This window comes from Calidris pugnax, unplaced genomic scaffold (genome assembly GCF_001431845.1).
Source record: "Calidris pugnax isolate Ruff unplaced genomic scaffold, ASM143184v1 scaffold246, whole genome shotgun sequence".
Classification (NCBI taxonomy): domain Eukaryota; kingdom Metazoa; phylum Chordata; class Aves; order Charadriiformes; family Scolopacidae; genus Calidris; species Calidris pugnax.
This window is the reverse complement of record NW_015090989.1, coordinates 776,559-788,937: the sequence shown is the minus strand read 5'-3', so window position 1 is coordinate 788,937 and position 12,379 is coordinate 776,559. Positions and strand designations below refer to the sequence as shown.

General features: G+C 37.0%; 1 protein-coding gene across 7 annotated transcripts in view; it reads left to right on the top strand.

The window, feature by feature from the left end:
* DMD (dystrophin) overlaps positions 1 to 12,379 on the top strand; it is a 1,195,780-nt gene that overhangs the window by 415,767 nt on the left and 767,634 nt on the right. For all 7 annotated transcript variants that reach the window (XM_014954058.1, XM_014954055.1, XM_014954053.1 and 4 more), the window contains one exon: positions 4,615 to 4,790. In XM_014954058.1, coding sequence (XP_014809544.1) covers positions 4,615 to 4,790 — 176 coding nt within the window. The remainder of the gene's footprint in view (positions 1 to 4,614; positions 4,791 to 12,379) is intronic.

The following is a 12,379-nucleotide window of genomic DNA, read 5'->3' as shown; positions in this document are numbered from 1 at the left end:
TTTTTGTGGTATCATTGTATGATTGGTGAAATGGAAACGGACATTAAGACTAGCACAACATAGAATGTTACTGCATTGACCTCCGTCCTTTCCCTAGAGGACAGGATTCAATTCCTTTGACCATGCTGCATTTTTTTGTTGCTATGTACTAATGTTTCTATCAGCTTATGTTTGGGTAATTAAACGAAAGCTGCTATACTTCTTTAGTGATCTGAATACCACTCAGTAACCTTGCTTGTGACTCATACCTTAATCTTTTAGTTTGCTCTGTGATACAATTTCTTGTCTAGCTGAAGTTAAAAAAATCATTTTAGGAGAACAGAATAGAAGTAAATGGGTAAAGGGTAGAATTTAACTTATTAACAGAAGGCAAAGCCAGTTTGTGCTACACACCATTTATAACAGTTGAAAATTTTATTTAATTCTTGTATATTTTCTGTAGGAAACATGTTGTTTCAATGCTGAGGAAAATCCAGAGGTGCATTTTTAATTTGGGATGGCCAAAGTCAAATGATTTGAAGAAGTTAGTAAGTCACTTCAGAGGGCTCAATAATTATTTAGGTTGTTGATCGGTCCTAAAAGCAGATACTAGTTTTGAAAATGGAACTTAGCTTACAGAAAAGATAGGCTCCTCGTGAACAATCCTGAGGCTGTACATCCATACATCACAAAGCAGCACAGGTGGGAGATGCTTTGGATTCCCAGAGCAGTGTAACTGTCTTATCATAGCAGCACACTTCAATTGATAAGGTTTCCCTCCAAGGAGAGGCTACTTTGCTTGGCTTAGAGTTGGTATGCTGTTGGGGGCATGCCTATTGCTTCAAATTCTGGAGACATTGCGTGCTCAGTGCTAACTGATGGCTGCTTCCTAAGGCACTGTTATGCATTTTAGGTATGTCCTCTATCAAATACGGCCAGTGTACATTTTGTCATGTGGTTTCTATTTAGGCAGGGCAGATAATGTTAGTGGGGTTTATACATTTATTCATTACAGACACATTTATACTGCAAGAAAAAAACGCCTCTAGAAGATCTAATTCTCTCTAATCATGAACTGATGAGGAGGGGAGTTGGAAAAGGGTGACAAATGCAACATTTGTCAATAAATCTATCAGAAAATGAACATTTTATTCATCAAAATTAGATATTGACTTCAGAGTGAACTTTATTCCATTCGTTAATAATTCTTATAGTACCTTCATAATTACATTTTTGTCATTAGTTATTTCCCCTCCCTCTCTCACTAAGGTGTCCCTAAATGACTAATTTGTTAACAAAATATGAAATTAAATGAGAGAGACAGTCTCAGCCTCAATTCAAAGCTGATTCTCCAACTAGACATAGGAAGTAGTTATACGTCCCAAAGGAAAATTGCAGAAAGTAGACAGTGAGTCCTCCCACTCATTGCTGCTGAATTTAAGCATTTAGTCTGGACTTATGGCTGAAGTTTCTGCTACAGTGAGTGGACGGCAAGGGTGAGAAAGAGAGAGAGATACCTCTGAGAAGCAGTTTGTCCTCATCATGAAAGTGTCAACTTTCCTTCACTGACCACAGAGTCGAAGCAAGGACAAGGACAACTTGCTTAGACTAGACGCATAGCTTTTTGAAACTCTATACCCACCTTTGGTGAGTTCGTTATGCTTCACTAAATTGTACTGAAAACCTTCTCAAACTAAAGAAAACACCATTCCTCATTTGAACTTCCTGTCTCACATACATACTTTTCATCAAAGAACAAATGACAGCTCCGAAAGTGAGTGTTAAGGAAAATTATGAGTTTATCAGGTGGAGGGCACTTCCAAAGGCAGTAATAAATGATGGCATTAAAGGTAGGCTGCCATAGAAGAGAAATAAAATGACATAAAACTACTGAAGTGCTATACATACATTGTACATACGTTTGCCTGTAGAGGATGAAAAGGAAGATTTAAATTTGTCCACTCTGAAGAGATGAGTTTTAATATGTTCTTAAGATGAGCTTGCTGATGTGAAACTGCAGGCAAGCATTGTGGTTTAAAAGCCTTTTAATGTGCAGCCTTGTGAGTCACCTTAACACTTTCCATATGATTTTCTAGTGCGTTAAAGATCTACTCTGTATCGCCCCTTCTGAGATTCCTATTTGTTTGTCAGGAACTTAGAGGAATGAAGAAACTATACTGTCATTATTTGGACCATCTTTGAATAATACATGAAACAAACCACTTAAATGATTAGATTTAAAAGATGTGTGGGTTTTTTTAGTCAGGGAAGTGAATAAAAGCTGCTTCCTTTTTTGTACATCCTTACATTTTTAAGGATCATCCTTTACCTACTATGATGTGTGCACTCTTTAAATGTGAACCACCTTCATCTTCCGGAGTTACATTGCAATGTAATTGTCAGTACCTTTTAGTCTCACCCAGGCTCTAATTAGAATGATTATGAACTTCAAATTCACATCTCCATTCTCTGTTTGCACTATATAGTATTTAACCTGCAGTCCTATTGATTCAGCTTGAAAAATACTTCTTTACTGTTCTGACATGTAAATCATTACCCCACACAGCATCGTGACTTGACTGCCCTGTGCATATGGTAATTGAATTGCCTCCTTTTGAAGAAGCTCCCAATCATCAGTTGAAACTGTTACTCCTGTGTAGTTGATACAGATGATTCCTACAGTGCCCTAGCTGTGGTTTATTCTGTTTTTTACCTTCTTTGCTGTAAACTGTACCCTAGTATTGATTGGCAAATAGAAACATGACAGGATATGACCTCATGCGTCAGAAACATAATCCTGTCATTGATTTTTGGATAAAACTCCATGTGATAAGAATTTTGTGAGAGGAAGAAAGGGAGACTGTAGCCAAAGCTGCATATAAGGTGCAAGCAATTATTTGGAGTGTTCTTAGATACAGAATCAACCCAGGAAAAGATGACATCAGGTATTATCCTCAAATTTCATAGAGCCCTAGATTTCAGAAGCTTTAATTTGGTTTTCCTTTCTGCCCCAAAATAAAATAAATTAAAAAGAAAATTGAAAAGAATGCTGTATGAAGTTTTAATAAAACCATATAGAAACCTTTCCATGTAATTCTCATGAATTCTGTAGTTGAAAATATCAAAGTCAATACATCTTGCTAAGAGAACTTGAGCATATTAATACATAATGTTGAAGTGATTAAAAAGTCAACTGGGTTTTTTTCTCTTCCAAAATGTTATTTATTTCTTATGCTAGCTGAGTCCCTGCATTTAACAAGCATTTTACTCTGACATAATTAATTCAGAGATTTAAAAAAAATCTGCTTTGAATATTAATTTTGTCGTCTTCTAAGTAGTCCAGATTCTACTCTAAAGCATAGACAGCTGGTCGTTTCTAGAGGGGGAAGCATAGCATTGAGATGACTGCTTTAAGAAAGATTGCCAAAATTACTGTGGTAATGGACTTCCTTACTCGTCACTTCCACTGGCAGACTGGATAAAGAACAAGAAGACTTTGATTTTGAAGACCACGTGAAAGATTTGGCGGTGTTGGGAGAAACTTGTTTTTTTTCCAGGGCATTGGAAGGCCTTTCTATTTCTTGCATATTGGCAATAAGCAAACAGGCAGGGCTTTTCTGGTGCACAACTTTTCCAGCTCCTGGTATAACTTCTTCCTTTTATCTTCCATTTCACTGACCGTAAACTGTGAGGTGGTCATTGGAGCTGTTACTAGAGCATTTTGACAAATGACCCATCATCTGACAAAACCAAAAAAAGAAGTGACCCATTTCTCATGACTTAAGGGACTTAAGAACAGCTGCACACCTTTAAATGGGACATGTGTAGTTTGGTGCTATATGGGAACAAATAGAAACAGGCAGTACATGTACAACCATCTTTCAAACATACATGAGCAGAAAGTATTTCTCATCATTCCTTTTTTTTTTAATGCAGCTGAACTATATGAAGGTTTTGTTTTGATATTACGGGGCAAAGTTGAATGCATTAGATTGGTGGTGTTTACAGTGTTACATATTCTGTGTATTTATATCTGTTATGGCCCTTAACATTAGTTTTTAATTATGGAATAAAAATTATGCAAAGTAATCTGCCTTCTGGTGCATGTTTTCTAATTTAAGATTTCCTGACTGAAAGCTAACTGCCCTTTTGTGCAAGTAGGTTGTGAAGAATTGCATTCTAGTTTGAAAATTCTTATAAATGATAAAAATAAAAATAGTCAATTTACTGCCATTATCATGCCTTTATCACTCCTCAAGGAATAAATGGAGGGAGGAATGGAGGCAGAATAACATACAGCAATAGTAACATTTTATAAATTTGCTATCATTCAATTCCGCCACAAAATTGTCCATTCACTTCTTTTCTGCATTCAGCATGATTTGAAGGGAGCCATAAGTTCATTCTGTTTAGGATCTTTTCTGATCTTGGTATTGACTTCTGCAGGTATCTTATTCACACAGCATGAGTCAGATAAAACAATTTGGTTTGACTTGCATATAGTGTTATTTTTTTCTGAAGGTCAGCCTATGATCAGACGGGAGCAGTTTCTTATTATTTTCTATTGCTACTGCAAACAGTCTTTACTGAAGTCTTTCAAACAATGCGTGACCTCTGTTTTAATACTTCTCCCAGATTTCGCAGGCTGTCACTACCACTCAGACATCACTAACGCAGACAACTGTAATGGAAACTGTAACTATGGTGACCACAAGAGAACAAATCCTGGTTAAGCATGCTAAAGAGGAACTCCCACCACCTCCACCCCACAAAAAGAGGCAACTCCTTGTGGATTCAGAAATTAGGAAGAGGTGAGAATCATTAAGAGACAGAGAACGCTGATAGAGCTTGGATGAGAATGCAAAAATAGTCATATCGCTGCAATAGCTTGCTGTATAATTTTTTGAGATTGAAATTGTATTTCTGTTCTCTATTAAGGTACCTGCTTTACTCAGGATGAGTTGTGGATTTTTTGTGCATCTAGCCCAAGTATTTTGCAGTATAGAATGCTAATCATTACATCAATACCGTTGTGATAGTAATTATAGTCAGTAGAAGTCCGTGTATATGGCATTGTGGGGTCCCACTTGACTATAGTCTTGAAACTTGAAGGACAAAAAGCATACCATTAGTTCTCAGCTCTTTACATTCTTTAAAAATCATTTTTTAATAGTTAGAATACTGGTAGTGCAGATATTGCCTAGTTTCTAAAGTTCAAGTTGTATTCTTTCTGGTTTGTGAGTCAGCAGTAGAAATAACAGTTCTGCCAAGGCAGAGTTAATATTTGGTGAAATGTGCAGTATCACTATTTTCAGATTTTTTTGCTTTAACCCCAAGTATAAGTGTCAGGCGACTTTAGACTAATACTGAACACAAGAAAAAATTCTGATAAGTTTAAGTAGAATTGGCTCTAAATTTCTGAATAAGATGCGAAGAAGCTAGACTTCAAACACTCAGTGTAATGGTTGTTTTGGAACTGTTTTTTGATATTCAGGTATTCCAAGGTAACAGATTCAAGGACTGAAAGAAAAATGAAGCTGCATTCAGTGTCTCATTTCTATAGAAAATATCTCTGTTTAGTTCAGTGTGTTTTAAATGATGTTATTTTCTTGTAAAATAGTTTTCGACTTAATAAGAGTGAGATATACCAAGAATAGGAAAAATCTGATGACTTCTTTTAATTGAAGGAGTACGTAATTGAAAAAATAGATACTTAGGGGCATCTTTCTATTTATACATAGGCATCTGAATTGGGAATTATCTTATCCCTCTTTGACCATTCTAAAAGTAAAGTTTTCTAGTTTAACCTCATTATTTAAGAATGCTGTATATGACTATTGTCAGACTCAGAATTCTTGAATTTGTTTAAGGATTTTTTAGGTGCCAGTGTCTTTACTTAACAGAAATTTTAAGCATTAGTATTTTTGTTAATGTTTCAGTAGTGATATGCAAAAATCTCAAACAGGATCTTTTGTTTTATATGCAAGAGTAAACCTATATTAAGACATGGTCACTGCCTCGAAAATATTGGCATTTTTAATTTTGAAAGTGAAAGACTACAACTGGAAATTCCCCATAAATTTTAAACTGTTCCAATAATTGGTATCTTTAAACTTTTCACTGTTTTTTTTTTCCCAAACTAAATACTTCAGGAATAATCTTACTTCATAGAATCACAGAATGGTTTGAGTTGGAAGGGACCTTAAAGATCATCAAGTTCCAACCCTCCTGCCCTGGGCAGGGACACCTCCCACAAGACCAGGTTGCTCAAAACCCCATCCAGCCTGATCTTGAACACTTTCAGGGATGGGGCATCCGCAGCTTCTCTGGGCAACCTGTTCCAGTGCCTCACCACCCTCACAGGAAAGAATTTCTTCTTAATATCTCATTTAAATTTACCCGCTTTCAGTTTGAAGCCATTACCCCTTGTCCTATCGCTACAGTCCCTGATAAAGAGTCCCTCCCCAGTGCTGGAAGGCTGCTATAAGGTCTCCCTGGAGCCTTCTCTTGTTCAGGCTGAACAACCCCAACTCTCTTAGCCTGTCCTCATAGGAGAGGTGCTCCAGACCTCTGATGATCTTCACGGTCCTCCTCTGGACTTGCTTCACCGGGTCCATAAGCTTCTTATGTTGAGGACTCCGGACCTGGATGCAGTAGTCCAGGTGAGGTCTCACCAGAGCAGAGGGGCAGAATCACCTCCCGTGACCTGCTGGCCACACTTCTTTTGATGCAGGCCAGGATGTGTTGCCTTTCTGGGCTGTAAGTGCACATTGCCAGCTCATGTTGCGCTTCTCGTCAACCAGTATCCCCAAGTCCCTCTCCTCAGGGCTGCTCTCAGTCCACTCTTACTTGACATAAACATAAGGTCACCTATCTCAGCTGTGTCTCCTCCCAACTTCTTGTGCACTCCCAGGCTACTTGCTGGTGGGGTGGTGTGAGAAGCGGAAAAGGACTTTACTCTGTGGAAGCGCTGCTCAACAACTAAATCTTCCCTGTTATCAACCCTGTTTCCTGTACAAACCCAAAACACAGCCTCATAGTAGATACTGTGAAGAAAATTAACTCTATCCCAGCCAAAACCAGCACAAGAATATTTGTCTGTATTTTCCTTCTTTCTCATACTCTTTTGATTTGCCTTAATGCTGAAAGTGAAATTTGCAGGGTACAGCAGGCTACAGACTTCTAAGTCATCATGCAAGGAAACTTACAGAGGGCAGGAATTAGCTGGGCTATAGGAATTGGTTATATTCAGAAATACCTCATTTAATACAAACTGAGAATTGTAAATTCTTTGTGTTTTAGCTGTTGTCTGTCTAAAGCATTGCAACTAGCAAGGATATATATAAATTTGATAGATCCTTGTACAGGCAACAGGATATATTATCAAATTGGAGACTGTGCTTGCAGCTATATTATTGGCAGATCTGTTACCAAATTTACAGAGTGTTAATGTTTTTTTGCCTTTGCATACCAGGTTTTCAGGAGGATTGATTTCTGTTTTGTGCTATCTGAAAAATATTCATTCACCATATAAGTTCTGTTCTGCTTTTGAATAAGAGTCAAGATATGAACCTTGGAACAATCAGTGGTTCTCAGTCTTTGTCTAGGATGACTTTAGATAATTGAATAAGTTGTTGTTTCTTATGTATACTTAAAATCAGAGTCCTTTTCATTGCTGCACAGTTCACATTTTTATTTTGATCTAGTAGGAAAGAAAGCTGAATTCTAGCAGGAAAAAGGGAGTTCATTTTTTTAATATACTTTAATATGGCCTAACTAGCTGGAATATTGCTTTGTGTGCAGGAGTTAATGAGATTTGTCTTAAAAATGCAATCATACCATTCTATGAGAACTAGTTCAGTATGCCTGTTCACTGAATAACTGTGAGTGGGCCTAAAATATGGTGATGTGCAAAGTAAACAATTTTAGAAATGTCCACAGCTGTACAGCAGGATGAATAATGGTTATATTATCTGAAGGCTATGTTTTTCCATTTAGATAATTATTTTGGCATTTCTAACTGAACAGCCAAAAAAAGACTATGTACCTTTCCCGTCTACACCAAGCAGGTGTTCTGGAGTGAGATGACCAGTCAATAAATACCTTCAGAGAAACACTTTGAAAGGAAACTTTGGGAAAGGAGTTTCAGCTTAGAATAATGGTTATGGTGCTGGCTTTTATAAAAATGCAGTTTTAGAAATGAATACATATGATAGTATGCTGCTGTCTTTCTCCAGCATATTTATACTGAACATATGCATAATAATGGGAGAAGAAAACTCATCTTACAGTTTGGGTGCTCAGCTAAAATTTCTATGTGCATTTGTGGCTAGACACCTTTTTCATCAATGTTTTTTTTGCTTAACAGAACCTCACGGTTGAATTCGCAAACAGTCCATCAGTTATTTTTGGCATCCGTTGTTGGCTGCAAGACCTTTCAGGGGGGTTTTGTTGTATATTTAGTTGTACCTACACCTAAGAACAAAAAAAAAGCCATAGTACTGGAGAGCTTTTGGGTCTTGAAATATACTAAGAGAGTGCGGGTTCTCAACCTACCTCTCCTACATCATTTTATATTGTGTATGTGTTTATGTTAAAAATTTTCCCTGAGCACTTAATGACTAAGAGTTGATGATTCTGTACTGCTTAGTTTTCGTTTAATTAAGAAACCCCAGCAATTATTGAATACTTGCCAGAAGCTTTCAAAGGTGTGCAACCAGATTGCATTGATCTCTTTTCACTGCATGCTCTTGCCTGTTTGTTTTTTTTTTGAGGTCGGGGGGGAAAGACATATTGGGGCTGGGGCTTTTTTGAGGTGGTGAATAATGCCTCCAGGTTTTGTGAGCTTTCATCTGTTCTCAAGCTTTAGTCAGCATTGTTGTTATAAAAGTGTGTGTCAGAAATAAATGTGTCAGACTCCATGGTCACATGGAGTGGAAAGATGTGTGCTCCACATTTGCTTTTCTGTGATCTAAATATTTTCGAAAGACTAGAGGATGTCATAAAGATATATTGCACCTGTATTGTGAATTGCAATGGATGGCTAAGATTGAAGCATCAAGGTTTCTCGAATGCATTTTATTTTTACGTTTTTGAGGTTTTTGCAAGGATTAGAAGTATGAAAGTCTCCATTTATACTGAAGAAATTGAAAGAAGCAATTTGACTTGTAGACCAATAGCATACACAGGAGTGAATACCATATTTCCATTGCCCCAGTTCACTGTGGCATAAAAGCATGGGAAAGAAGCTGTTGATTTTTCTTGCCTCCTAAAGCAGCTTCTTACCAGAAGTGTTGGAAAGCAGAGATAAGAAACAGTTGACTTTTTTTTGTCTTCTTCCATACCTTAAAAAAAAAAAAAGTCAAAAACTACCTTAAAAGTAATGATTAAAAATGTCAGAAAAATTCAGGCATGTGCTAAGTTCTGTTGTTGGTCATAGGAAAGCTCCTCTTCCTGAAGGAGTTAATTTGAAACTGAGAAGAAAAGAAAAAAAACAACTTGGAGCTGTATAAGAAAGGTCTTGAAAGTATGCATTAGGCATTAGAACTAGAGACAAATGTAACACAGCTGAAGTTTTAGAACAAAAAAAACCCCTGTAAATGGGAGAAGATGTTGCAAGATAACGGGTCTCTTCCAACTGAATGATTCTATGATTCTATGCTATTTACATATTCTGGGAAAAACAGGTCAGTTGTGTAGCATAGAAAAATCTGAACGTTTTTCTCTTCATGGTAGATTTTTAAATAGCAAACAGGTTAGAGCTGTTGAACATTTAATTGAAACATATTTTTATATTAATATTATTGAATAATGTCCAAAGATACCATTCTTTGCCATTTAGTAAGTAACTTTGTACATGTTTCCCAATGTTTCCAAGTCTATTTGTTATAACATTATTAATGATATAATTTTAATCTTCAGATTTGAAAAGAGGCTTTATACCCTCTAAAGAGAAAGACCTGTTAAAATAGGATAGTTGCTCCATCTAGTGTTTTTTTTATTTAACAAGTGTTAGCATAATTTTTTGGAAAGAGAGTAGCCTTAATTTCTCTGAAAATTATTATATTTGGGATTCTAATACTTCATTACTTAGAAAGGTTTGGACTTTTGTAGAAAAATATATCAAAGAAAAATTACAATGACTTATTCAATGTGGTATTTTCATAGCTGTTGTTTTAAATAGCCCAATGGTGTCCAGTTAATGATGTAGTCAGAACTAAATCCTGATTTTTTTTAGCACTTTTCCAGCAACTCCAATGGGCTGTTTGGCCCTTACCCTCTTACTAAAAGCAGCTTTTGCTCTTGTATTGTTATCTAACGCTACTTAGCAAACCTGAAAAGAGGAAAGCCATGTCTTAAGTTTTCCTGGTGGTCCTTGGTTTCATTGTTGCAACTGTGTAGTCAGTGCCAGAGGAAAGGAAAAGGTGACTGAGACACAACAGGATAGTTTTTTGTCATTTACAGGTGGAATCATTTATGAACATTTTCATTTAGAATATAAGAAGAGGTATGGGTATGTTGATGGCTGTGAACTTGGACACTTTATAAACTCTTAGTGCTCATTCGTTTTTAACTCTTGATCCTATTTGTGAGGTGAGAAATGGCATAGTGGCAAATACACTGAGAATATATATTCTTCTTTGCAAGTAGTGTCTGAAATTACCTCCTGTATTACAGGAGTGCTAGTATTTGGCACTCACTGGAAGGCATGATGATTTAAAACTGCTGTGCATGTCTAGCCACTGGCTTTTTGCTGAAGGCAAATGGTGTTAATGAACATACTCTACAACTACTCTAGATTTTAATTTTCCTTAGCCATAAGTGATTTGCTTACATATGAGAAATGTAGAGGATCTATCAAAATGTCTGCAAAACATTCCATGTAAAAGTTCAGGAATTACTGTTCAGACTGGGGAAGGTATAGTTAATAACCATACCTTACCAGGGGTAAGATGGATAGTTGGGTAAAGAAGGGGTACTATGAGGCTAATAAGGTGATACTAGTGAAGTCTCTGAAGGAAATTTACACTTGGGATTGATCTAGTATTTTCTTTGATGCCTTAGTGTACATTGCAGAAATATGCTGGTCGTGATGTTGATGAGACTAAATTGAATAGTATCACAAGTGTAGAAGGAGGTCCAGAATATCATTCAGAAAGAAGAGAAAATTGTTCGAGGACTGAACTAAAAAAATAGGAAGGGAAAAATATTTATTAGGACAAATAATCTGTTGAATTAGGAGATAAAAACACTACTATTTATCAAATGCTTATCAGCTACAAATATAGAGGAGGAATATAGACAGCAGGGAAATAGTTCATCACAGAATAATTCTGCCTATGGATATTGTATACTGCAAAGTTCTTCTTTGACATGTTCTAGGCAAGGAAGAGCTACAAGCCGAGGAACACCGCTGGTGAGCTGGTCATTTCAGCCCAGTCATGGAAATGCAGTAATTCAGTACTGTAGTTCTTGGACCCGAGTTGTATTGTTCCCTGCCACCTCACTATGTAGGCAAATGGTCTTAGTCTGCCCAAGATACACAGTGGTGACATGCCTGGTGTGGCTTTCACTGAATTTCACTGAATTTTTAGAGTTGGAAGGGACCATAGAGATCATCTAGTTCAACTCCCCTGCTGAAGCAGGATTGCCTAGAGCTTGTCAGAGCATGATACTCAGGACTGCATCCAGGTGGGTCTTGAAAATCTCCAAAGAAGGGGACTCTACAACCTCCCTGGGCAGCCTGTTCCAGGGCTCTGTCACCCTCACCGTGAAGTAGTTTTACCTCATATTTGAGTGGAACCTCTTATGTTCCAACTTGTGCCCGTTACCCCTCGCCCTCTCACTGGCAACCACTGAAAAGAGTCTGGCTCCCTCCTCCTTCAACCCTCCCTTGAGATACTTGTAGGCATTGATAAGGTCTCCCCTCAGCCTTCTCTTCTCCAGACTAAAGAGTCCCAGCTCTCTCAGTCTTTCTTCATAAAGGAGATAAGCTTTGTTTGGAGAGGGAAAGAAAAACGAGCAAAGGATTATACACCATGATGGTCACATGACAGCAGGGTAATTCATGATTTGTGTTCCTATATGAACTTGTACAACATTTGAGTTGTTTGTATAAATATGTGGAAGGTTGTTTCATGGATATTTATTCACTGTTATCATACCCTGACAGTGTGTTTAAAAAAAGGCAAAATTATTAGTTTAAAATATACCATTGTCTTTTGCTAGATGATATTGGCTGTAAGAACCTCAAAGGACCTCTATAATGTATATTGCACTGATGGAAGGTTTATAGTCAGTTAGCCCTTTGATTATTAACAAAAATTGCGTTTGTTTTTATTGTGAAATATAACCAAATTAATGCTTGCTGTTGCTTAGTGGGTTGCAGAAAGTATTTGAT